Source organism: Colossoma macropomum, unplaced genomic scaffold, assembly GCF_904425465.1.
Source record: "Colossoma macropomum unplaced genomic scaffold, Colossoma_macropomum, whole genome shotgun sequence".
Lineage (NCBI taxonomy): Eukaryota > Metazoa > Chordata > Actinopteri > Characiformes > Serrasalmidae > Colossoma > Colossoma macropomum.
Window position 1 is genome coordinate 38,270,983 of NW_023494802.1, and position 26,363 is coordinate 38,297,345.

Genomic DNA, 26,363 nt, shown 5'->3' on the forward strand with positions numbered 1-26,363 from the left:
CCGGAAATAAGCGAGCAGCATTTAACACAGCACCCACAAGATGGCAGCAAAACACTTTTGGAGCAACAGTGAAACTAAATACATGCTTGACAAAATGAGGGATTTAATTGTTTCGTCATCTTCTAGAGGATGTTCATAATTTCAAGGGAAATGTTTTTTTAAAAAAAAGCTGTTACATGAAGTTTGAGTTTTATGTTACGTTTGCATCATGTCTCATTCTAAGTTTATTGGCTGGTTGCAAAGAAGAAATCTAATAACTGTCTGATTCATGTAGACCTGGAGTTTCCCCATTATCTGATTACTGAAGTGCATGTAAACAAATGGATTACTGATAACATCTGATTTTCTGCAATTATTAATAAACAAAGATTATTAAGTGCATGTAAAGGTGTGTCTCAGACAGCAGGCAGTGCATTTGCAACCATTTCATGTAGTAACTGTCCTGTGAGGGAGCTTTTAGAGGTGGATGTCTGGTTCCTATCACCACCACTGTGAACAGTTCTGACTCAGTAAGTTTCTCTAGAACAGAGCGTTTCACACCAAACCACTCTGAACGACTCTGTTTACATCTTAACCACTGAATTATGCAGAAATTTAGAAACAACTGCTGGAATTCCTCTTTAAATGTAAGAAAACAGTGCAGAGTCTTTAGCTGGTCTGTGATCATTTTAATGGAAACAAAGAAATTTCTTTGTACAAAGTCAATAAACAGCAATCCATCCCAAAACAAGCATCTACAGAAGTAAACAGCCTCATAACCTACTAAAGCCACACCTCACATCCGTCTGTTTACTGTGTATACCTGTGAATGAAGAGTAAAGCAGGGTTCGGTGGGCACTGAAGTCTCATTCTTCCTCAGTGGTTGTACTTGGTGATCGCAGGCCAGCCGGTGTGGAAGCGGATCCATTCAAAATAGTGAGCCACTTTGGTGTAAACCCCGGGGTAACCAGCCTCCCCACACTTCTCCCCCCAGCTCACGATGCCCCACACGTACGACAGCCCGCTGGCGTCCTTACACACCAGTGGACCTCCGGAGTCGCCCTGACATGAGTCCACCTTACCGTCCAGATCACCTGAGCAGGTAAAGACAGGACAGGTTGAGAGAGATGAGACCGGGAGACAATACCAAGTATGTTTTTTATTTATTTTTTTAACCCCTTTTGTTTTAGGCCACAACAACAACAGCTGTGTTTAAAGTGACTCGAAACCGCTGCAGCCATCATTGGCTTTATCGTCAGGAGATCTCGAGTTTGATCCCAGGTGATGCCACAGCCGTCCGTGGACAGACGTCCGAGACAGCATAATAGAACTCTGTAGTCAATGTCATGCCCATATCAGGAAATGGGTAGTTTTTCACTATGGGAAATATAAATGGTGTTTTGTGCTCTGTGGTAAAACTTTTCACAGCGGACACAGTTTGTTTCAAATACAGTCATACGCAAAAGTTTGAAATCCCCCAGACAAATTACATTTAGTTCATTTTCAGACTTAAATATGGCATTTTCTGCAAAGTCTAGTGCACAATTTCTATTTATTTAACATGAAGGGGAAAAAGAACTTCCTCATAGGCCACAGTTTCTGATGTGTTGTTCTCATATGTTAAATGAACGTGACTAATTTTCACTTACAAAATCAACAAATTGTGCCATTTGACCTGAGGCGTCCAGGCTTTTGCATATGACTGTATCTGTTTTGAGAGTGCAGCTCAGAGCGGTGGAACATGAGAGCTTTGTGTTTTACAGGTTAAAGAACGTTCCAGAGTGCGCTGGAAAGATATCACAAACTAGCAAGGCTGCTTACCTTTAAAGGGCTCATATATCATGAAAAAAGCATTCCTTGCATTTTTTAAATGTGTTTCATATCGACGCTGTCCAAAGAAACTGGACATTCAGCCAACAGCAGTTTAGCCCTGCCTATTTTAGCCTACAGCAGATAAGCCAGGCCCTCACAGCCTACAGCAGTTTAGCCACGCCCATTCTGCCTACAATAGTTTAGCCCCACCCATTGAGCCGAAAGCAGTTTAGCCCCACCCATTCAGCCAACAGCAGTTTAGCCCCACACATTCACCCTACAGCTGTTTAGCCCCACCCATTCAGCCTACTGCAGTTCAGCCCCACCCATTCAGCCTACAGCTGTTGAACTCTAATCATGCTGTAGTGACGTGGAGTGTTGTTCCAGCCGACACTCATTGTAGCGGACGTGGGGAAAATAATTCAATGTTAAGCTGTTCCTAGGGGTTAGGAAGCAGCAGCCAATCAGATCAGAAGTCATTTACATATATCAGTCTTAAAGGCACAGTAACAAAAAACAGCATGTTTAATTCTAAGAAATAGAGGTTGGATGATGATAATGTTCGTGCTTTTGGTCCACTAACTACACACACTTTAAATAAGCACGCCTCAGTGACAGAAATACAATGCAAGAGAAATGTAGCATACATGTCTTTTATAACAAAGTGCATGTGAATAACGGTGAGTTCATGCTCAGTACAGATTCTTAACTGACCAATCATCTGCAAACGCTAAATGAGTAGAAACAGGTCTTACTCAGAGAGTTATGCTCTCTCACACATGTACACACACCACAGATCATGCTTGCACATACCTGCACACTCCATTCCTTCAAAGTACCTCTCCTTGTAGTAGCTCTTGCAGTTTCCAATAACCGTGACATTGGCCCATTTCAGAGCGTCTGTAGTTCCTCCCTCTTTACAAACACAGAGGAACATATGAAAACAAAAATCAGCTAAAATAGATCCAGATAGTGTGACACCACCATTGCAGAGACTGCAGAACAGCTTCCAGGATGCATTCTTTGACTGGTAATGGTTTAAATGTATTTGATATGTGAGATTCAAGCATAACCTTATAGGAAAAGGGGGGGAAAACATACTTTAATTTAAAGGGTCCATATCATGAAAAAAGTCATTTTCTTCAGTTCTTTTTAACATAAAATACCTTGACCTTACTATAACATACTAAATATACTGTTCACCCTGCTGGGTATGTGGCTCATATGTGGAGACTAGGCTGCAAAAACAGCCCATTTGAAATGTACATATATCCACCTATTCAGCCTACAGCAGTTTAGCCGTTTAAGGAGTGTTTCTATTTTAATTATGCATTTGAAAACAGGATAGCCAATCAGAACAGATGTCACTTACATAAATCAGTCTTACGGTACATAAGTTTCTCTAAGAGTAGAGAGACAACAGCTGCTGGTTTATATAATAATGGAAATAAGTGGTTTTACATGGAAGTGCAGACAAAATTTGGAGGGAAGATGGCGTTTGGATAAAGTTTACACTTCACAAGTGAACTGATCTTAAATCAAGGCAATATGTAAAATAATATGGTAAAATCTAATACTTCTAAAGTTAAGATTGTTGTAAGCATGTAATAAGTTTATTACACTTATTTCTAGATGTTCTTACTTGTTTATGTCATTTTTAGGCTATTTCAAGCATATGAAATAATTTTACTTGCTAAAATCGCTTAAGACAAATAAAATGGCCTAGAAATAAGTTAATAATCAAGATAAGAAATATTACATTTAAACTAGATTTAAGATATTTTCACCTGTCAAGAGACTGGACAAACATTATGCAAATGAACTGCGTAATGACCAATCAGATTGTTGATGTGTGGCGCGGTAACTGATCGTGTCACGCCCACAGACTAACACTGGAACACACACCAAGCAGGAGATATAATGATAAAAACTTCATTATCTCAGATTATTTTTATTGTAAGTTTAAAAACAGGCTGCTTTGGGGTTCAGAAGGGGCTTATAAATCTGCGTACACCTCTCTGTGTACATCAACCTGCGTGTTTTAGAGACGAGCCCCCAAGCAGCCAGCAGTTGCCAAGGGAAGCAATGAGTTCACTGTAATGAAAATACAACTTAACCTCTTATTCACCAGGGTATATGTTGGTTGTTCCATTTGAATTCACATGACGGCAAATTATTCAGTAACTGCATGAAATAAAAGTACATTTTTATTTATTTTTTTTTTTTGTAAAAGCTCCCCTCAAATTAACAGAAAATGTGTTTTATTATAGTAGACATATTGCTATATGCTTACAGTTTACTTATCTGTTTATAGTTTATAGCCCAGATTTGTGGAAAAATGGGTCGACTTTCAGTAGACAAAAAAAAAAATCAGCTTCTTTTATTATAAGGGTTTAAAATTACATCACCCATCTATTTGACTGGAATGAAGACAGTTACAGCTCTCACACGACCCCCACCTTTAGAATGTAGCTTTTGAAATACGAAAGTTACGAAGAATATGACGAAGTGCGTTTTGGAACCACCGGTGGTCCCAAGGAGCTGAAAAGGCTAAGCAGTGCAGATATATTTATGTAATCGAAAATATATAAATAAAAAGAGGAAAGCAGGGTCTGTGCTCCGCTTAAGCTATTAGAAAGTTCATATCTCTGTATTATTATTTCTCAATAATGTATTATGTACTATTTTTGGTTTTAGCTGTTGCAAAGCTGAAAACTGGGACTTTCCCTGGGACTTTCCAGACGGAACTCCCAAGACGGACAGTACCAAGAACGGAGAGGTTGGAAAATGCACGTGTAAAAAGGAATTAAAGCTCCCAGTAACATAATTAGGGTCTTAAGGGGAAAAAAGATTTGTGTCCATTCATTGAGAAACAGTCACACAGTGTAAAGAGCAGCTGCTGATTTCAAACCAGGAAAAACAGATTGATGACAGTGACGGTTTAAAAGCCTCGCTGTGGATGCTGTACCTTTGTTTCTGCCCCACCCGGAGATGGTGCAGGTGTCTCCATCCTGGAACAGCAGAGTGGACCACGGCACGCACACGGCACGCACCGCAGGGTTGGGCTGTAAACACTCTTTCGAGTGTGCTAACTCCTCCAGCTGCACCAGCGCGATGTCGTTCTGGTAGGTGCGCGGGTTGTAATCTTTATGGATGATGATGCTCTTCACTGGAACGCTGTCCGTCGTGCCCGACGGATCAGTCTTCTTCCACAGAGAGAACTTAATCCGGAACACCTGAGGCTTCGGCCTGTGCACAAACACGACCGCACAGAAGCAAAACAAATGTACACAGTTTTCATTATTATTTACACCTTCAATATTTCAGATGTAGTCAACCAGCCAAGAAGGATTCACTGTGTGATTTGACATTCATTTAATTCTGCACTGGAGCTATGAAGCTAATGTTGCTAATGAGTAATAGAAGCTAATACCCCACCAATTAGCACGGCCCAAACATCGCTCACTCGCCTCAAACTGTGTGTTGTTCAGTAATAGAGTCAATGTAGGAAATGGGGCAAAACTAATTTCACTGGTACATAACATAGAAAAGGCTCACTGACTGGTTACCTGACACAGTGGGCAGCAGTTAAAACCCAGCAGCCCCCCAGGTAGACCCCCCCACAGTGGATCTTGCCCTCCTCTTGTACCGCCACCTGCCACTGGATCTGAGTCTGCAAACCAAATGTTACCAAAGGTCAAAAACCAAGCCAAGCAAACTCTATATAAAGTGTAATATATATATATATATATATATCACTATTTGGGTGATTCTACAGAAACGTCCATTTTTGAGTCCCTGGCGTTACAGATATATTACACTTAAAAAACTTACAATTTCTTTATATTTTAAAATAAAACAATGTTATTTTAACAATTTAACCTTCTTGAGCCTCAATTTAGCCATATAGGTTTTTCAATCAATTATCCAGAGCACCACAGAAGAGATCATCCTCACAGTCATGTGTACAGCATGAGGCCATATTTGGAAGAATAAAACACAATTTTAACAGCAATAATCTATACATGACTATGGAATATACGATTTAAATTAAATAAAGAAAACAAATGGCAAATCAATATTATAAATTATATAATGAAAGTTGTTGTCCCCAGGAGTCGTGTCACTGGTGTTACCACGTAACAAAAATAAACTCTTATTTTGAAATAAAAATCACACTGATGACGTCACTTGACTTCCTTTTACCTGTTTTCTGAGGGTCTATGAAGAAAAGCACATGGTGAGTCCACTGTGTCTTTCAGTTATCAGAGCTTTTCTCATTTAGCTCATGATTTCATATGAAGCTTTTAGCTGAAGTCACTGGAGTGACCGACTTTATTCTGAGGTCATTGTGAAAAAATAGAATACAAATGGATTAAATTCCATATTTTAGTGGATGTTCCATGACTGACATCATGTGGTTTGATGCTCTGTAGCAGCCGTTTTGCAAAATGCGTTTTTCATCAAAAATGTCTCTGGTGTTCCCTTTATTATGTGTAACACCAATGACGATCAGTAACACCAGTGACACCTATGGACAGATAGAAAAGTGGATGTGTGTGTGTTTGTACTGACCGGTAAGGCCACCTGTCCTCCCACCACTCGTTTTCTGCGCACCGGTCGTTTTTCCGCCTCCGTCCTGTAGAAATAATCAAAGTTCGGAATACCGCATTCCACCTGACTCTCAGTGTGGTTGCGAGCCTGCCGGATATCTAACACACACACACACAGCGGGGTTCAGTCAGTTAGCGTAGATTTACACAATTCATCTCTGAAGAGCTGGACTGAAAGATTACTGAGATATTTACCCTCCTTTGGGCTCCACCAGACAGACGCTGAAAAACAAACACACAAACAGGACATATCAGAGTCTGTTCCCTGTGCGTGTGCGTGTAGAAGTTGGCCCAGAGCAAAATGTTATTGCCTAAAAGGCACTCTTTTATGGAAATATGAAGAAGTTTCGCCCAAAAGCCCAGATCAGCAACAACATCTGACCAAAAGGACACATGAGACACTTCTGGCCCAGATAAAACATTATAATAACTACTCAAAGCATCAACACTGAGAAGAGACTTCAGCTAAAGTCTCTGTTGTCTTTCAATTTGATCTCAGAAGACTCGTGTAGGTTCACTGGTGAGTTTGGATGGTAAATAAAATGTCTATATTTGTGTTGTAGTCATGGCGACCCCTGGTTCCTATCACCACCACTGTAAAGGAATCTGAACCATTTCACACCAGACCACTTTGAATCACGCATTCAGTTGTTGAGAAATCTGATCACATTCATGTCAGTTATTCATTCAGCCTAATGAGAAACTGTAGAACAGACTCGGTTTATATCGCAATACCTACATTTAGAGTCGGTTATTCATTTAGCCTAATGAGAAACTGTAGAACAGACTCGGTTTATATCACAATACCTACATTTAGAGTCGGTATTCATTCAGCCTAATGAGAAACTGTAGAACAGACTCAGTTTATATCACAATACCTACATTTAGAGTCGGTTATTCATTCAGCCTAATGAGAAACTGTAGAACAGACTCGGTTTATATCACAATACCTACATTTAGAGTCGGTAATTCATTCAGCCTAATGAGAAACTGTAGAACAGACTCAGTTTATATCACAATACCTACATTTAGAGTCGGTTATTCATTCAGCCTAATGAGAAACTGTATAATGCACAGAGCTTTTGAGCAGCAGTTCAGAAAATGGATAACCATCCATAAATGGTAAAAAAGTATAAATGCACATAGTGCTGTTGAGACCTGTGACAATTTCCACTTAAACTACTGAGTTTTGAATAAGAACTGAGACAATATAACAGTCGGCTCAATTACAATAAAATATAAATAGTTCTTATAAGGGAAAGAAGTTACTATATGCATTGCAGTGTTTATTGTTTGACGGAACCCCAAAAAGGCCAACTTCATTTTTACTTACAGTTTTATTTAAAATAAAAAACAAACAAAATGCACATATTATGTATGTCTGATACTAACCTTTTTTAGGTTTTACATCTGAATCTGATCCAGTTGCTATGAGCAAAAACACAGAGAGAGAACAGTTAGTTTCCTGAACACGAGATGTGAAGACACTAAAGCGGCTCAGTAACGCTGAAAGCCACACTGGCTTCACTTCAGCAGGAGAACCCGCATAAAAAACAGAAAATGTTTGTTTGTTTATGACTTTCTTAAAGGAAAAATGTGCAGCAATTCCAAAAGCATATAGTTTTATGAGTAGATAAACTAATCTCAATAGCAACAATATATAGTAAATTAATAAAAGAGGAAATTCAGACTGTTACCAGCATAAAGTTCAAATGTCAGGGTTTCCCATGGTATAAGAGTGCATTAGTGGGTAACCAGCCAGCAACCAAGTTCAAAATCAGGAGCAACATATGCTGTCAACAATTTGAATTCTTTCTTTCTTCTATTATAGCTTTCCTGTATGATATTGGTGTTTACTGTACGTACAGATGTGCAAGTTACCCACTAATACCCTCTCCTACCATAGCATACCCTCACATTTAAACATACAGTAAATACCAACACCAGACAGGAAAGGTGTAAAAGAAGAATGAAATGGCAAAAAAAAATACAGTTCTCAAAATTGAATCAGTGTCCTCAGTCCCTAAATGATTATTGAGTTCCCTTTGAAGGAAAAGTGATGTAGTACAGTGGTAAACATGCTCCTGTCCCAACATTTTTGGAACATATTACAGGCATGAGTGCATATTTACAAAAACACAATGAAGTTCATAAGATAAAACATTATGTGCCGCATTTTTGTAGTGGTTTCAATTTAATACCAGTCAAACGGAATTTAACAGAAACTAAATTAAACGTTAAAAATCTTGTGTTCTTTCACCAACAAACACTGTTTATAATATTAAATAGCTAATTAGATAGACTGAAGTGGCTCAGTAACAGTGAATGTCACAAACAAAGCCTCTGTTACCTTTATCCGGCTTCACTTCAGCATGAGAGCCTGCAAAAACAACATCATTATTATTATAATTAGCAAGAGGTACGTTACGGAATTAGTATTGCTTATTAATAAATTGTGTTGCAGGTTACAAAATATTAGGCCCCATATATGTCGCATACAGTAACACAGCTAAACAGTTGTCATTACTGGATGTCATGAATACCCAGATAATTTCTGAATGGTACCTCAATCAGTCAGTCAGTATAAATGCAAGAGATTCATTTTATGATACAGTATATTGGCTCCCACTGTATGTGAAAGTGTATGTAAATATGAACCACAATTCTGAAAATGTTGGGACAGCAAAGTGCTGATAATATGAGAAATCAGTGATAAGTAAATTCTGTTTGACCTGTATTAAATTGAAAACAGTGAAAAACACAATGTTACACAGGTTTTCAGCTGGGCAAGTGTATGGGATCATCATTGTCACATTTTGTCCTTTATAATACACCTTACATTTTCAATGGGAGTTCTGGAATTTCTTCTGTCCCAACTTTTTTGGAATGTGTTGAATAAGAATATTTTGTCTTTGTACTGATTTTAAATATGTTTACAAGTAGCTACTTTCTGTTTCTGATTGCTTTTCACATACTGTCCCAACCTTCTTGGGAACTGTGGACTGTATAATATTAAATATCTAATTATATACTTAGTGCTAACATACTACTGGAACCCAATAGTGGGTGTTAGCAGAAATTCTGAATGACAAACAGACTTGCTATTAGACTCATCTTCAGATTATGCATAGAAACAGATGGGCACTCTCCATCTGTTCATTGTAATAAGTAAACTAATTGTCTTTTTTTCCTAACATTCCCCAGTAAGACTCCTAGTCTTATATTTCTTCTGTCCCTTTTTTGGAATGTGTTGCAGACATCAATTTCTGAATAAGTGTATATTTACAAAAGCAATGAAAATAATAAAGTAAAACATTAAATATTTTCTCTAAATAAGTTTACAAGTAGCTACTTTCTGTTTCTGTTTGCTTTTCACATACTCTCCCAACTTTCTTGGGAGCTGAGACTGTATAATATTAAATAGCTAGTTATATATAATAAAAATGTGTATGTGTGCATATCTGTCCACAGTACTAACCTTCGCTTTCAGGTTCTCTGTGTGATCCTGTGCCTGTAGCAAAAAACAAAAGATACACAGAGAAAAAAGTGACACACACACATATACACTGCAGATAGTAAAGCAGTTTAATAACAGCAAATTACTTGTGTTGTTACTTGTGTTCTTTCACCAACAAAGATTGTTTATAATATTAAATAGCTAATTAGATAGACTGAAGTGGCTCAATAACAGTGAATGTCACAAACAAAGCCTCTGTTACCTTTATCCGGCTTCACTTCAGCATGAGAGCCTGCAAAAACAACATCATTATTATTATAATTTGCAAGGGGGACATTACAGAATTAGTATTATTTATTAATAAATTGTGTTGCAGGTTACAAAACATTATGCCTCATATTTGTCACACACAGTAACACAGCTAAACAGTTGTCACTACTGGATGTCATGAATACCCAGATAATTTCTGAATGGTACCTCAAACAGTCAGAAAGTATAAATGCAAGAGATTCATTTTATGATACAGTATATTGGCTCCCACTGTATGTGAAAGTGTATGTAAATACAAACCACAATTCTGAAAATGTTGGGACAGCAAAGTGCTGATAATATGAGAAATCAGTGATAAGTAAATTCTGTTTGACCTATTAAATTGAAAACAGTGAAAAAACACAATGTTACACAGGTTTTCCGCCAGGCAAGTGTATGGGATCATCATTGTCACATTTTGTCCTTTATAATACACCTTACATTTTCAATGGGAGATTCAACTGCAGGCAGGCCAGTCTAGTACCTGTACTTACTGATTACCCAGCCATGCTGTTGTAACATGTGCAGAATGTGGCTTTTCGTTATCATATTAAATTAAGCATGTCCTTGAAAAAGACGTCATCTAGAAGGCAGCATATGTTACTTCAAAATGTGTATATATCTTTCAGCGTTAATGGTGCTTTCACAGCAAGTTACATACTAATACTGTTGCAGACATCAATTTCTGAATAAGAATACTTTGTCTTTGTACTGATTTTAAATACGTTTACAAGCAGCTACTTTCTGTTTCTGATTGCTTTTCACATACTGTCCCAACCTTCTTGGGAACTGTGGACTGTATAATATTAAATATCTAACTATATACAATAAAAATGTGTGTGTGTGCATATCTGTTCATATTACTAACCTCCGCTTTCAGGCTCTCTGTGTGATCCTGTGCCCGTAGCTAAAAACAAAAGATACACAGAGAAAAAAGTGACAGACACACATACAGATAATAAAGCAGTTTAAAAACAGCGAATGTCACACTTAGATACTGCTGTTACCTTTATCCGGCTTCACTCCAGCATGAGAGCCTGCGTGAAACAATATTAATATTATTATTATTATTCACCTTATTTATTAAGTGTATGAATTGCACTGTAGGTTACGAAACCTTTTGCTAACATTTATATACACATACTTTCTAAAGGGTCCCTCATTCATTAAATGCAAATGTAAAAAAGTGTATTTTAGGCCACCACTATATGAATGTGAACGTAAATGCACACAAACACATACACACCTACACACACACACACACACACACACACACACACACACATAAATACACATGGACACAGGCTGTCCATGATGGAGAACCTGTTTTATGTAGTTCCTTTCAAAAATTCTATATAGCATCTTAAAAGTGTTGCCGCCCAGATATCAGAGGTTTATCCCAAAGGAGTTAGATCATCATCTTGATCATCTAGTGGTCTCTAAATATGCTGACCAAATACTGAGATGTTAAAACGAACAATGACTGTAGATACAGGAAGGTGTTCCTAATAAAATGTTCAGTGAATGAATTTTAATGTATGTTACAAGCTTCAAATATCAGTGTTTAATCTAAAATGGTCCAAAATATGAACATACTTTGCTGTTAACTTAGTGCTAACATACTACTGGAACCCAATAGAGGTGTTAGCAGAAGTTCTGAATGACAAACAGACTTGCAATTAGACTCACCTTCAGATTATGCATAGAAACAGATGGACTCTCCATCTGTTCATTGTAATAAGTAAACTAATTGTCTTTTTTTTCCTAACATTCCCCAATAAGACTCCTAGTCTTAAATTTCTTCTGTCCTAACTTTTTTGGAATGTGTTGCAGACATTTCTGAATAAGTGTATATTTACAAAAAGCAATCAAAATAATAAAGTAAAACATTAAATATTTTTACAAGTAGCTACTTTCTGTTTCTGTTTGCTTTTCACATACTGTCCCAACTTTCTTGGGAGCTGAGACTCTATAATATTAAATAGCTAGTTATATATAATAAAAATGTGTATGTGTGCATATCTGTCCACAATACTAACCTTCGCTTTCAGGTTCTCTGTGTGATCCTGTGCCTGTAGCAAAAAACAAAAGATACACAGAGAAAAAAGTGACACACACACATATACACTGCAGATAGTAAAGCAGTTTAATAACAGCAAATTACTTGTGTTGTTACTTGTGTTCTTTCACCAACAAAGATTGTTTATAATATTAAATAGCTAATTAGATAGACTGAAGTGGCTCAATAACAGTGAATGTCACAAACAAAGCCTCTGTTACCTTTATCCGGCTTCACTTCAGCATGAGAGCCTGCAAAAACAACATCATTATTATTATAATTTGCAAGGGGGGCCTTACAGAATTAGTATTATTTATTAATAAATTGTGTTGCAGGTTACAAAACATTATGCCTCATATTTGTCACACACAGTAACACAGCTAAACAGTTGTCACTACTGGATGTCATGAATACCCAGATAATTTCTGAATGGTACCTCAAACAGTCAGAAAGTATAAATGCAAGAGATTCATTTTATGATACAGTATATTGGCTCCCACTGTATGTGAAAGTGTATGTAAATACAAACCACAATTCTGAAAATGTTGGGACAGCAAAGTGCTGATAATATGAGAAATCAGTGATGAGTAAATTCTGTTTGACACAATGTTACACAGGTTTTCCGCCAGGCAAGTGTATGGGATCATCATTGTCACATTTTGTCCTTTATAATACACCTTACATTTTCAATGGGAGACTGAACTGCAGGCAGACCAGTCTAGTACCTGTACTTACTGATTACCTAGCCATGCTGTTGTAATGTGCAGAATGTGGCTTTTCGTTATCATATTAAAATAAGCATGTCCTTGAAAAAGACGTCATCTAGAGGGCAGCATATGTTACTTCAAAATGTGTATATATCTTTCAGCATTAATGGTGCTTTCACAGCAAGTTACACACTAATATCCCCCCCCCCACCCCATCACAGACTCTTTTGAACTTTATGCTGGTAACAATCTGAATGGTCCTTTTCTTTTCCTTGGATTTCTTTGTGCATTCTACAGTTTTAACTTGAATTTATGGATGCAGCAATGGTAATGGCAATGTGTCAAAGTGTTCCTGAGTCCATATCCACCACTGAAATTGTTAGTGCAGTGCCATCTGAGGGAACGGAGGTCATGGGCATTCAACTTGTGGTTTTCGCCCTTGCTCTTTGTGCATTCCCTCTTAAATCCCAGAAGCTTTTGATGAAACTATGCACTGTTTTCTTTGTTGGTGAAATACCTTAAATCTTTGCAAATGCTCATCAAGGAACATTGTTTTTAAACTGGCGGAGTATTTGCTGATGCATTGGTAGGTAAAGTGGTGGGCTTCAACCCATCCTCATTTAATACTTATGCATGATTGCGCCACCTCTTTATGATTTTTTTTTTTAACATTCCACAATAAGACTCCTAGTCTTAAATTTCTTCTGTCCCAACTTTTTTGGAATGTGTTGCAGACATCAATTTCTGAATAAGAATATTTTGTGTTTGTACTGATTTTAAATACGTTTACAAGCAGCTACTTTCTGTTTCTGATTGCTTTTCACATACTGTCATATTACTAACCTTCGCTTTCAGGCTCTCTGTGTGATCCTGTGCCTGTAGCTAAAAACAAAAGATACACAGAGAAAAAAAGTGACAGACACACATACAGATAATAAAGCAGTTTAAAAACAGCGAATGTCACACTTAGATACTGCTGTTACCTTTATCCGGCTTCACTCCAGCATGAGAGCCTGCATGAAACAATATTAATAATTGTAGGAAATTGCACTGTAGGTAAAAAAAAACTTTTGCTATCATTTATATACACATATTTCTGAAGGGTCCCTCATTCAGTTAATATGAATGTCAAAAAAATGTATTTTAGGCCACCACTGTATATGAATGTGTATGTAAATACAAACACATACACACATGAATGTATTTTAATGTGTTTTACAAGCTTCAAATATCTGTGTTTAATCTAGAATAGTCCAAAATATGAACATACCTTGCTGTTAACTTAGCGCTAACATACTACTAGAACCTTACAGGGGGGTTAGTAGAAATTCTGAATGACAGACAGACTTGCTGTTGGACTTGCCTTCAGATTATGCATAGAAACAGATGGACACTCTCCATCAGTTCATTGTAATAAGTAAACTAATTGTCTTTGTGCTGTTTTTTTTTAAATAAAGTGGATTTACAATCCACTGCTGTCTGTTTTTATTTGCTTTTCATGCACTGTCCCAACTTTCTTGGGAACTGAGGCTTGTGCAATATTAATTGGCTACTTATATACAATAATACAGTCCTGAAAAATGTTAATGTGAGCACAGTTCATAATACTAACCTCCTCTTTCAGGTTCTCTGTCTGAATCTGTGGCAGTATCTAAAAACAAAAGACACACAGAGAAAAGAGTGACACACATACACTGAAGATACTGAAGCAGTTTAATGACAGAGAATGTCACACTTAAATGCTGCTGTTACCTTTATCCGGCTTCACTTCAACATGAGAACCTGCGTAAAACAACAGCAGTATTTTAGTGCTCTGGTTACTGGCTGGCACTGGCACCTAAGGCTCTGAAGGTGTGGTTTTGCAGTTGACCATAAGCAAAGGCTCATGGTAGGAACTAAATGTTGTTTACTGTTGTTGTCTGTTGGTTATAGTTATACATATATGTTACTTGTTTTGTTTGGTTTCGGGGGCTGTGGGTTTCGTGTGTGAGGGGATCACGGTAGGGGTGAAGAGTATGGCTGTTGGTAACCTCCCTGATGATTTTAGTGGCCTGTATGTGCCCCTTTCTGGCAGTGTGTTCAATATAGAGAATTTCTTGCAGCAGCTCATGGTTACCCCTGTGTTTCTTATTCTATGCCAGTGCTACAGTGGTGTCAGAGGTGGGACGTCCTCTAGCAGCCTGGACGGGAATTGTGAACCCAGCAGCGAAACTACGAAGACCGAGATCAGCCGAGAAATGCAAGGAGGAGCAGTGCAGTTAAGGCAGGCGGCAAGAAGACAGTAGTCGAGGCAGCCCGATGAAGCTCGATGGCAGAGCCTGGCTGGAGGACGGCAGCCTGAAGCAAGGAAGCTCGGTGGTGGAGTTGACACGGTGTGGTATGATAGTTGGGCCAGCAAGCGAGATGGCTAATTGCATTTGCCTCTATGAGCTACCCAATATCTCTACTGTGACCAGCATGCTCGTGCACCAAGAGGGGCACATCACACAGCTGGAAGGTGACCATCGTCCAGCTCAGGTCAGTCATCAGCGAGGGAGGCAGAGCCCCAGCATGCATGAGCGATGTTTGGGATGGTGCCAATACTTCAGGGAAAGTGGAAGCACAGTGGCCAGCTCTGCAATACACCAGAGGAGCCTTGGTCGGGGCATGGCCCCGGGAGAGGGCTGGAAGTGCCTGCTGTCGAGGAGCTAGGGCGCAGCAGTGTTTGTTCTAACAGAGACCGTGCCTGTGCCCAAGGACTTGGCTTGAGCTTTGCTGCACGCAAAGGCTCATGGTAGTGCGTGCCCTCCAACAAAGGGACTAAATGTTGTTTATTGTTGTTGTCTGGTTACAGCAGATCATGGCTACCCCAGTGTTTCTTCTTCTGCCAGTGCTACAAAATTATTAGTAATTACATTATATTTTTGTTTCCTGTTACCATAGAAATAAAGCTAAACAGTTTTAACTGCATAACATTTATATACATTGAGGAACATTGGTTTTAAACAGGTGGATTATTTGCTGATGCCTTTTTGGGTAAAGTGGCGGGCTTCAACCCATTCTCCTTTAATACTCATGCATGATGGCATCACCTCTTTGTGATGTTTTTTTTTTTAACATTCCACAATAAGACTCTTAGTCTTAAATTTCTTCTGTCCCAACTTTTTTGGAATGTTTTGCAGGCATCAATTTCTGAATAAGTGTATATTAACAGAAACAATGAAAATAATAAAGTAAAACATTCAGTATTTTGTGTTTGTACTGTTTTTAAATAAATTTACAAGTGCCTGCTTTCTGATTCTGTTAGCTTTCACATACTGTCCCAACTGTCTTGGGAGCTGAGACTGTATAATATTAAATAGCTAGTTATATATAATAAAAATGTGTATGTGTGCATATCTGTCCACACTGCTAACCTCCGCTTTCAGGTTCTCTGTGTGATCCTGTGCCGGTAGCTAAAAACAAAAGATACACAAAGAAAAAAAGTGATACACACCTATATACACTGCAGATAATAAAGCAGTTTAATGACAGTGAATGTCACACTTAGATACTGCTGTTACCTTTATCTGGCTTCACTCCAGCATGAGAGCCTGTGTGAAACAATATTAATATTATTATTATTTGCATTATTTATTAAGTTTATGAATTGCGCTGTAGGTTACAAAACCTTTTGCTAACATTTGAATACACATACTTTCTAAAGTGTCCCTCATTTAGATATTATAAATGTAACAAAATCATTTTAGGCTACCATTGTATATAAATACATATTTATATATATTTTTTTTATATAAATATAAATCAGTCCAACTCAGTTCAGACCTGGACAGAGTACAGGATGTTGTTTTCTACCCCTTTCCAAAGTCAAAAACACATTTAAATAAAATGCAAAATGCAAATTTGCAAAAGAGCATATGTTAAAATGTTGAAGCAAAGCACCTCAAGTCATCAGGTACAGTGTAAATAGTCAGTAAAAGCATTTCCAAGCCTGGTGGTGTTTTGGTTTAAATAAAATAGAACTACAAACCACTGCTTTCTGTTCTTATTTGCTATTCACATGTAATGCAATAATGTGGTCCTGAAATATGTTAATGTGAGCACTGTTCACAATACTAACCTCCTCTTTCAGGTTCTATATCTGAATCTGTGTCAGTAGCTAAAAGCAAAAGACACACAGAGACAAAAGTGACACACACACATACACTGAAGATACTGAAGCAGTTTGATAACAGAGAATGTCACACTTAAATGCTGCTGTAACCTTTATCCAGCTTCACTTCAGCAGAAGAACCTGCGTAAAACAATACTGATATTTTACTTTTCTTTTACTGGCAGGCACTGGCACCTAAGGCTCTGAAGGTATGACTTTGCAGACGACCACATGCAAAGGCTCATGGTAGGAACTAAATGTCTGTGGTCTGTATGTGACAGACCAGTGTGTTCAATAAAGAGCAGATCAGATCATGCAGATCATGACTACCCCTGAGTTTCTTATTCTATGGCAGTGCCACAGTGGTGTCAGAAGTGGGATGTCCCCTAGCAGCCTGGATGTGAATTGTGAACCCAGCAGTGAAACTACGAAGACCGAGATCAGCCAAGAAATGCAAGGAGGAGCAGTGCAGTTAAGGCAGGCGGCAAGAAGACAGCAGTTGCTGAAACTGCAAGGAGGAACTGCGCTGTAAGAGGAAAAGGCAGGGAGATGACAGCAGTCGAGGCAACTCGATGAAGCGTGATGGCATAGCCTGGATGGAGGATGGTAGAGAAATTTCCCTGCTACTAAATATTCCACAGCCAACTATCAGTGGTATTATAACAAAGTGGAAGTGATTGGGAACGACAGCAAGGCCACATAAAATGACAGAGCAGGGTCAGCGGATGCTGAGGCACATAGTGCTGTATCCAAGCCTTATATCACCAAGCGCAATGTAAAGTGTCGAATGCAGTGGTGTAAAGCGCTGCCACTGGACTCTAGAGCAGTGGAGACGTGTTCTCTGGAGTGACCAATCACGCTTCTCCGTCTGGCGATTTGATGGACGAGTCTGCATTTGGCGGTTGCCAGGAGAACGGTACTTGTCTGACTGCATTGTGCCAAGTGTAAAGTTTGGTGGAGGGGGGATTATGGTGTGGGGTTGTGTTTCAGGAGTTGGGCTCGGCCCCTTAGTTCCAGTGAAAGGAACTCTTAATGCTTCAGCAGAAAAAAGAGATTTTGGACAATTTCATGCTCCCAACTTTGTGGGAACAGTTTGGGGACGGCCCCTTCCTGTTCCGACATGACTGTGTACCAGTGCACATAGCAAGGTCCATAACGACATGGATGAGTGAGTTTGGTGTGGAAGAACTTGACTGGCCTGCACAGAGTCCTGACCTTAACCCGATAAAAGATGTACCGACATCATATTAAACCCTATGGATTAAGAATGGGATGTCACTCAAGTTCATATGCATGTGAAGGCAGACGAGCGAATACTTTTGGCAATATAGTGTATCATGACAACTCAAAGAACTTTCCAAATGCTTAAATGTTTAAAATATGGTTAAGGAACATTCCTCTCCATTATTGAGAACCAGTTTTATGTAGTTCCTTTCAAAAATTCAATGTAGCACCTTGTGTTCTGCTATTGTCTGACAAGATTATATGTCTGTGGGGTACAAATCCTCTTTCTGACCGATGCTACTTGTCATATTTAGTCTCATAGCACAAGTATCCATATTAAGCACTTCTCAACTTGTAAAACGATAGATGCTTTTGAAGAATGTTTGTATCACATATGTGGTCTGGGAGGTAGAATTTCATCCCCTTCCTTTCTACACTGGTACAAAAAAAAGCATTAGTTTTTATTTACACACATGGTAGTTTGTAGAAATTACAACCCACTAGAAACTGCTTTTAGACCCTCATCCACATCCAAGGGCCTGTGGGAGTCTTTATCTGACTGTCAGCCCACCTGTGCTGTATTATGTAATACTGGCTGTGCTAAAAAAGGAAGTGAATGAATCTCACCAGTTTGAGCAGGTCCCACTGCAGCGGTGGGGACTTCATCGTCTCCTCCGAGACAGTCTCTGATCTCATCCCGCACAGCGTGGCCCGGAATACACACTCCAGACTTACAGTGGAACGCCCCACTCTGGCACTCTGAACACACAGCAGTCAGATTAGAACAGAGATACGAGTTGAATAAGCAGGAAAACAGACTCTTTAGAGTAGAACTTCTCAAACAGCTGCTGAATAGTTTTACTTACTGATCATGGACTCTCACTCTTTATATCACAATGAATAAATGTAAAAATGTTTAAAAAGAGTGTAATGAGGTTTGTTATCACCGCTGAAATTCTCTCCTTTAGATATGTATTAGACAATGCATACTGTAAACATTACTTTTAACTGTCTTGGACTTTTGACTAAAAACTTTTTTTTTTATTATTATTAAACATTATTAGTTATGTTTATTAAAATGACGGAACAATCATAAAACTTCTGAAACCTACCAAACCTTTCAGTAGTGTTTGTATCGCTAGTGACATTAGCAATACATTATGAATAATTATGAGCAGAACTCAAAAATGCTAGCCAGTACATGAATAGCAAACACTTTGAACATAAAATTTGTCATAAAATTTTTCATTAAAACACAACAAATATGTTTTGGTGGTGACAAAAGTCAATGCTCCACATCGATTTTCAGACTTTGGGAACCATTTACTTCAAAACAATGGGATCAAACTGCTCACCATGTAGCCATGAGGGGCAGGGATGCAGCTTCACTTTCTGCTCTAAAATGCAGGGTGTGGCTAAAATAAGGCTCTGCCTATGAACTACAGCTCTTTGTGTTTTGGTAGTAACATGAAAATGTGAGACAAAATGTGGTACAAATTCACGTTAAAAATCAAAAAGATATTTTAAAAACACTGAAAAAAGCAATAAAAAGTAACCATTATTTTCACAAATGTAAATTTAGGGTTTGGGGTTTGGGACAGACACCTCCCAAAAGAAAGTACCCTATAAATGATGATTTAGTTTATATTTAGCTTATTACTATCTCCATTAATGCATTGGGTTTAAAGAGATCATAACCTTATATCTAAGCTCTGAATACTTAATTGCCTTTTATTTATTTATTTATTTTACTGTGAGACCACACTTTTAAACTAATTCCGTAGAATAGTCCATATAGAACAGTTTTGCAAAATAAAGAAAAAAGAAAAATTATACCAAATGTGTTTATTAGCAGTTCCTTCTACCAAAAAATAGCACCCTTTTGCATTACAGATGGAGCTATAAAACTGCCCCAATATCAGGTTCAGCTCAGCTTTCTTATTATTTTCCAAATGGAGCTGAATGTGGTTTTGTTCTAGTCAGTCTGTAAAGCATTCACAGCTCATCTTATTTGCTGAACAGTATTCTGTTGGTTTCTGGCTGATTCCAGGTCATTTAGCAGCTGCTGTCTAAAAAGCTGACTTTGGTTCAATAAGAGGTTCAGAATCTGATGTAGTCCTGCGGTCACGCTCCTCATCAGAATCTGACCAAACGTGCTGCAGATCAAATATTATCTTGCAGTAGTTATTTAATATGTCCATTTTCAGTTTTTTGTATGTACTATGATCTAAAATGTTGTATGGTTTCCTGAATTAACCTGATTTTTTTCTTGAATTTTTTTTAATATGATATGATCTGCCAGGTCTAAGGTGAGTTGGTGTGGAACGACCCATATGTAAAATATTTATATATTTAAATTGAGGCTATAGAACTGATAAAGTATTCACCTTTGCAGCACATCTCATCGCTGTTATCTCCACAGTGATCGACTCCATCACAAGTGTGTTTCAACAAAATACACTTCTCATTCACACAGCGGAACTCCGGACACTCGTCATCATCTAATGCAGAGAAAAAAAGAGCCAGAATAGAATTAAAACTAAGTGTAAACAGCCAATTCATTCAATTCTAGCAATCAAAAGTGAAACTGAAAAACAGGTTTGGTACATAGTGTTATTAAAAGATTCAGAGAATCCAGATAAATTTCTGTTTGCAAAGGACAAAACTAAAAACCAGTATTTGCTGGCCGTGATCTCTGGGCCCTCAGATGGCACTGCATTAAAAACAGACATGATTCTGTAGAGGAAATCACCACATGGGCTCAGCAACATTTCCAAAAAACCACTGTCTATGAACACAGTTTGTTGCTGCGTCCACAAATACAAGGTAAAATTCCACCATTCAAAGAACAAACCATATATAAACAGGATCCAGAAACGCCGCCGCCTTCTCTGAGCTCATTTAAGATGGACTGAAGCAAAGTTGAAAAGTGTCCTGTGGTCCAATGAATGAAATGTTTACATTGTTTTTGGAAATCATGGACACTACGTCCTCTGAGCTAAAGGGGCGAGGGAACGTTTTATTTCAGCAAGACAAAGACAATCCACATTCTGCACATATTACAATAGCATGGCTCTGAAGTAAAATGGATGCTAAACTGGCCTGCATGCAGTCCAGATCTGTCACCCACTGAAAATATTTGGCGCATTATGAAATGAAAAGTACGACAAAGGAGACCCTGAACTGTTGAGCAGCTGAAATCCTGCACCAAAAGCACAAAAGCACTTTCAAAACTACAGCGATTGTCAGAAATACACTCCTTTCTGATTTGTGGATCCTTTGGAAGGTTGCAATGATTTATTTGCTTCCCAACAGCCATGAACAGAACAGCTTTTTTCTACATCTTCCACTCTACTGCAGAAAAAACACTCTACACCACTACAGTGGAAATGGGTAGTGTTACTGTGTTTGTGACATTACAAACATGATGAATTAAACAGGAGCTGTTTTAGCAGCTTAGTAACCATTTATGTTACATGTGTAAACTAAATCAAAATCATTTATTTCAAAGAAAAGGGTATTTAGGTGTTGAAAGGGCCCTTTAAGTACTGCACAGTTATACCATAGTGGGTTCTGATGGGGGGACTGCACCTTGGGGTTTCTTGTAGCAGGTTAAGGCAGCAATCTTAGTATTCTCCTTCATGTCCTGAGGCTCATAGATGGTACATTCAGACAGGGAGTACTCAGATCCTGTGCAGCTCACACTCATGCACTGAGATGGCCATGGATGTTCAACCTCAAGGTCCTTGAACGTCATCCTTGGAATAGAAGCTGCGCCTCTAATTCAAAAGAAAGAAAAGAAAAAGAAAAATAGTAAACCTGCTGTACTGATGGGATTACTTGGCTGCACAGTAGAGTTTACGTGACTGTACAGGTGTGATTACCTGGCTGTACATGTGGGATTACCTGATTGTACAGTTGTAATAACCTGACTGTTAACGTGGCAGTCTCTGATTGTACAGATGTGACTACCTGGCAGTACAGGTGGGATTTCCTGATAGCACAGTTGTGATAAAATGACTAAACAGGTTAGATTACCTGGCTGTACAAGTACAATTATCTGGTTGTACAGAAGGAATTATCTGACTGTACATGTACAATTACCTGAATGTACAAGTGGGATTACCTGACAGTACAGGTGGAATTACCTGACAGTACAGGTGGGATTACCGACGGTACAGGTGGAATTACCTGACTGTACAGGTGGGATTACCTGACAGTACAGGTGGAATTACCCAACGGTACAGGTGGAATTACCTGACTGTAGAGGTTAGATTACCTTGTCTGTACAAGTACAATTATCTGGTTGTACAGGTGTGATTATCTGACTGTACATGTACAATTACCTGACAGTACAGGTGGGATTACCTGTCTTCTGCTTTCAGGCTGCGACAGATAACATTAGCTGCTGCCATGTCCCACGATTTTTCTCCACATATCAGAGCTTTTCCTTTTACAGTTTCCACCTGAACCACCTCTCGATCACCGGATTTCTTTAGCTCCACCTTAAAAACATCTGTAACACACACACACACACACACACACACACACCGTCATTCTTTGTTCTCCATCTCTCCAACATACCATAGCTATATAAGCTATAAATAAAAGGCAGATATTTAAGATGTGTCTAATATGGTGACCAGAGCTGTAGAAGATTCTACAACGACTTAGAAAGCTGTAAAACATCAAGAACAAAGCTCTAATAAAAGTATCCAGAATTGAGTTCTAAAAACATTCATGGTAATCAAGAATGATAATTAATTATAGTAGACTAATTAGTTACTAATTATAGTATATTATTTATTATTTAATAAGCTCTTCTTGTTCCAAAGAACCTGGTGTGTTTTCAGTACTTCAATATTTATATTTTTATTATATAAATTATTCTGTATAAAACAATACAAGATTTCTGAAACTTTGTGTTCTCTCTTTCTATTCTCTCTGCCCCTCCCTCTTCCCCTTTTCCCTGTCTCTCTCTTCCTCTCTCCCTCCATCTCTTTACACTCTCTCTCTTTCTCTCCCCCCCTTTCTACCCCCATTTTTCCCTTTTCTTTCCTTTCTTTTCCCCACTCCCTCTCTTCCCCATCTCCCTTTCTTACCTTCTCTCTCTCGTAATCTCTTTCCCTTCACTCTATCATCCCCTCTTTAACTTTATCTCCCCCTGCCTTTCTCTCCCCTCTCTCCTTCCTTTCCCCCCCTCCCTCTCTCCTCCCCTCTCCCCTCCCCCCTCCCCTCTCCCCTCTCTCCATCCTCTCTCTCTCCATTTCTCTCCACCCTCTCTCTCCCCCACTCTTTCCCCTCTCTTCTTCTTCTGTCTCTCACCTTCGTCACAGGAGCCGTAGTGAGAGAACACCGCTGTGTTGGTCCTGCAGGCGATGGCTTGTGCCTGACAGAAGGAGATGTAGGACTGTCCATTCACTCCGCAGACAGCTCTGCCCAGGCGTGGACACTGATAGGGCAGCTTACAGACGCACTTCCCGTTGATGCAGCGCCTCCACGGCGGGCAGAACACTTTAGAACAGGACAGGCGTGTGTACTTCTCATTCAGACACTCCTGAGACAGACGGTCACGGTCAGATTTCTTGGGCTGGGGATCAGGGACTTTTTTAGGGGGCTGTGGAGGAGGGCCTGGCTTTACTCTGGGTTTTGATCCTTTGTGTTTGCCTGCAGGTCCACTAGGAAGAGAATCCTCCTCTGGACTCTCCTGAATAAACAGAACATTTACAGTTTTCATAGAACAACAGAAGAGTTTATTTCAACTGAACAAAGAACTACCCTAACTGCCTCAAAGGTTCATTGAACCCACAGTAGTAAACAAACAGAACAATACCACCGTAAGCAGGGACAGACCTTGATCTTTCAATGCCACACTCTGACAATAACACAAAAAATTACCAACAAAAATAAGACCTGTAAAGGGCCATTTAATAGAAAAAACTGAATTGAAAAATTGAAAAAATAAGTTGGGACAGGGGCAACAAAAGGCTGGAAAAGTAAGTGGTACTAATAAAAAACAGCTGGAGGAGCAATTTGCAACTAACTCATATGAGTTGGTATTAAAACAGCATTTTAGAGAGGCAGAGTCTCTCAGAAGCAAAGATGGGCAGAGGTTCACCAATCTGCGAAAAGCTGCGTCTAAGAATTATGGAACAATTTCAGAAAAAAATGTTTCTCAATGTAAAATTGCAAAGACTTTAGGCATCCCCCCATCTACAGTACATAATATCATCAAAAGATTCAGAGAATCTGGAGAAGTCCCTGCAAGGGACAAGGCCAACAGTCAATATTGGATTCTCGTGATTTTCGGGCCCTCAGACGACACTGCATTAAAAATATCTCATTTAAAACATCTGATATGTGTTCTATGTTCTGTTGTGAATAAAATGAGGGTCTATGAGATTTGCAAACCGTGGCATTCTGTTTTTATTTACATTAATTTACATTTTACACTGCGTCCCAACTTTTTTGTAATTAGGGTTGTATTTAGTCATTGCATATAAGAGCTGTTCATCTATTGGCAGTCAGAGGCTCCACTGGCCCGGTCAGTAATCCATCCCTGGCAAAAAGGGGGTGGAAGATTGGGACGAGAAGGCCCTGAAGAAATGGCGGCCCACAAAGATTGTACCTTTTTCAGCATTTTTCAGCAATTGAAGTGCTTTGTTTATTAATCTATAATTAAAGGCTAGTTTTTTGGATGTCAGCAGCAATGAATCTTCTATCATCCACTCCACTGACAACAAACACACATCTTGATTAATGAGGAATTCTACTGATTTTACTCTTGCATCCACTTCAGGAACTCAAAATTACCAGAAAAAATAAAAATAGCAAGTTGAAGTGAAGATGAAGGGAAAAAATGCTTCTCAGTCATGTAGCTCCAGTTTAAAACTAAAAAAGCAAACTTTAGACACCAAACATGGCTCTGCTTTTCCACTATGCTTGGAGTAAGAGTGGAGGAAACTGGGTAAATCTGATGTTTTGTCTTTAAAAATTACATTTCTAGTCTATTTATGTTAGATTTAAGCTACATTTGGGCAAACTCGCTCTGATGCCTCCACAGTAATCAATAACTCTGATCAATAAGAGACCAAAGACCAGATTTACACTGACTTATTTTCATTATTCCCTCATAAACATTTAGCATAATCACTCCCAACTGCAGCTAAAACTGTTATCGAATGACTCCAGCTCAGTAAATTAGGATTAACTTGTTTAATTTAAGGTCAGTGTTTACCACAAACTGCAGAGTAAACAGAAATGACCCCTTGTTCAAATCAACAAACCAACTTAATGACCACTAAAACACTTACAGCATGTCCACACTGCTGGAGCAGAAGAACGAGGAGAAGGACGAAGGTGGTCCTCATGTTTCTTCTGCCCTTTATTTCCTTTTTTCTTGCCTTCTTTTCTTCTTCCTTCGTCTTGTGGACTCTATCTCTCTCTCACTTTCTCTCTCCCTCCGTGTTATCTAACTGGACACAGCACCACAGGACAGCGCAATGGGCTCCAAAACTGGGTTTGACAAATCATTAACTTTGATCAATACAGACCAAATATCACCCAGAGAGTGTGTTTTACTGGAACATGTAGTCAGATGTTCCAGTAAAGCAGCAAGAGTCACATTATCACAGGCCAAACAGGAATCACATGACAAACATTTACATATTTGCAATGACATTAAAGCTGCATTTAGCATGTAAAACGCTACATATGTTGTAAACCTGCCAACTTTTCTCATGCAGTGATGCTGTAGTAGTCGTGAGAGTGAGATTTTATGGTTAAAAGACTAAGAAAGCCCCCTTCATTGATGCATACAGCCCACCCTCAAGTAGATGCATGCTGGGTATTGTAGTGAGAGAACACTGATGGACCAAAACAGGATACAAAACTGTGAATTCTGTCAAACAGTTGAGTCTGAGGGATACAATGCTGCGCAACATAACACTACAGAACTGTTACCAGTTACCAAGTCCCATTCATCCAGCCACTCAGCCTCTGCATGTTCCTACCAGCTCCAGACCCAGCGCTCAGAAACTGGGAAATAGCATTTGTCCCACCTGTAAATGGT

General features: G+C 38.8%; 1 protein-coding gene across 18 annotated transcripts; it reads right to left on the bottom strand.

The window, feature by feature from the left end:
* Positions 1 to 652: 652 nt before the first annotated feature.
* Positions 653 to 25,816, bottom strand: LOC118822195 (complement factor I-like). 18 transcript variants are annotated; one of them, XM_036591115.1, is made up of 27 exons: positions 25,606 to 25,816; positions 23,618 to 23,999; positions 22,661 to 22,808; positions 21,884 to 22,071; positions 20,680 to 20,793; positions 18,920 to 19,051; positions 17,036 to 17,074; positions 16,479 to 16,508; positions 16,332 to 16,370; positions 14,689 to 14,718; positions 14,549 to 14,587; positions 13,920 to 13,949; positions 13,780 to 13,818; positions 12,451 to 12,480; positions 12,210 to 12,242; positions 11,178 to 11,207; positions 11,039 to 11,077; positions 10,124 to 10,153; positions 9,883 to 9,915; positions 8,755 to 8,784; positions 7,797 to 7,832; positions 6,600 to 6,626; positions 6,367 to 6,503; positions 5,361 to 5,464; positions 4,760 to 5,040; positions 2,605 to 2,706; positions 653 to 1,073 (listed from the first exon to the last, which is right to left on the bottom strand). In XM_036591115.1, exons 1-27 carry the CDS (start codon positions 25,660 to 25,662, stop codon positions 856 to 858), a joined length of 2,397 nt encoding a protein of 798 aa, XP_036447008.1. In that variant the 5' UTR covers positions 25,663 to 25,816; the 3' UTR covers positions 653 to 855. The 18 variants fall into 18 exon arrangements, with proteins under 18 accessions (XP_036447008.1, XP_036447009.1, XP_036447014.1 ...); XM_036591116.1 differs by lacking the exon at positions 17,036 to 17,074; XM_036591121.1 differs by lacking the exons at positions 14,549 to 14,587; positions 14,689 to 14,718.
* Positions 25,817 to 26,363: the final 547 nt, after the last annotated feature.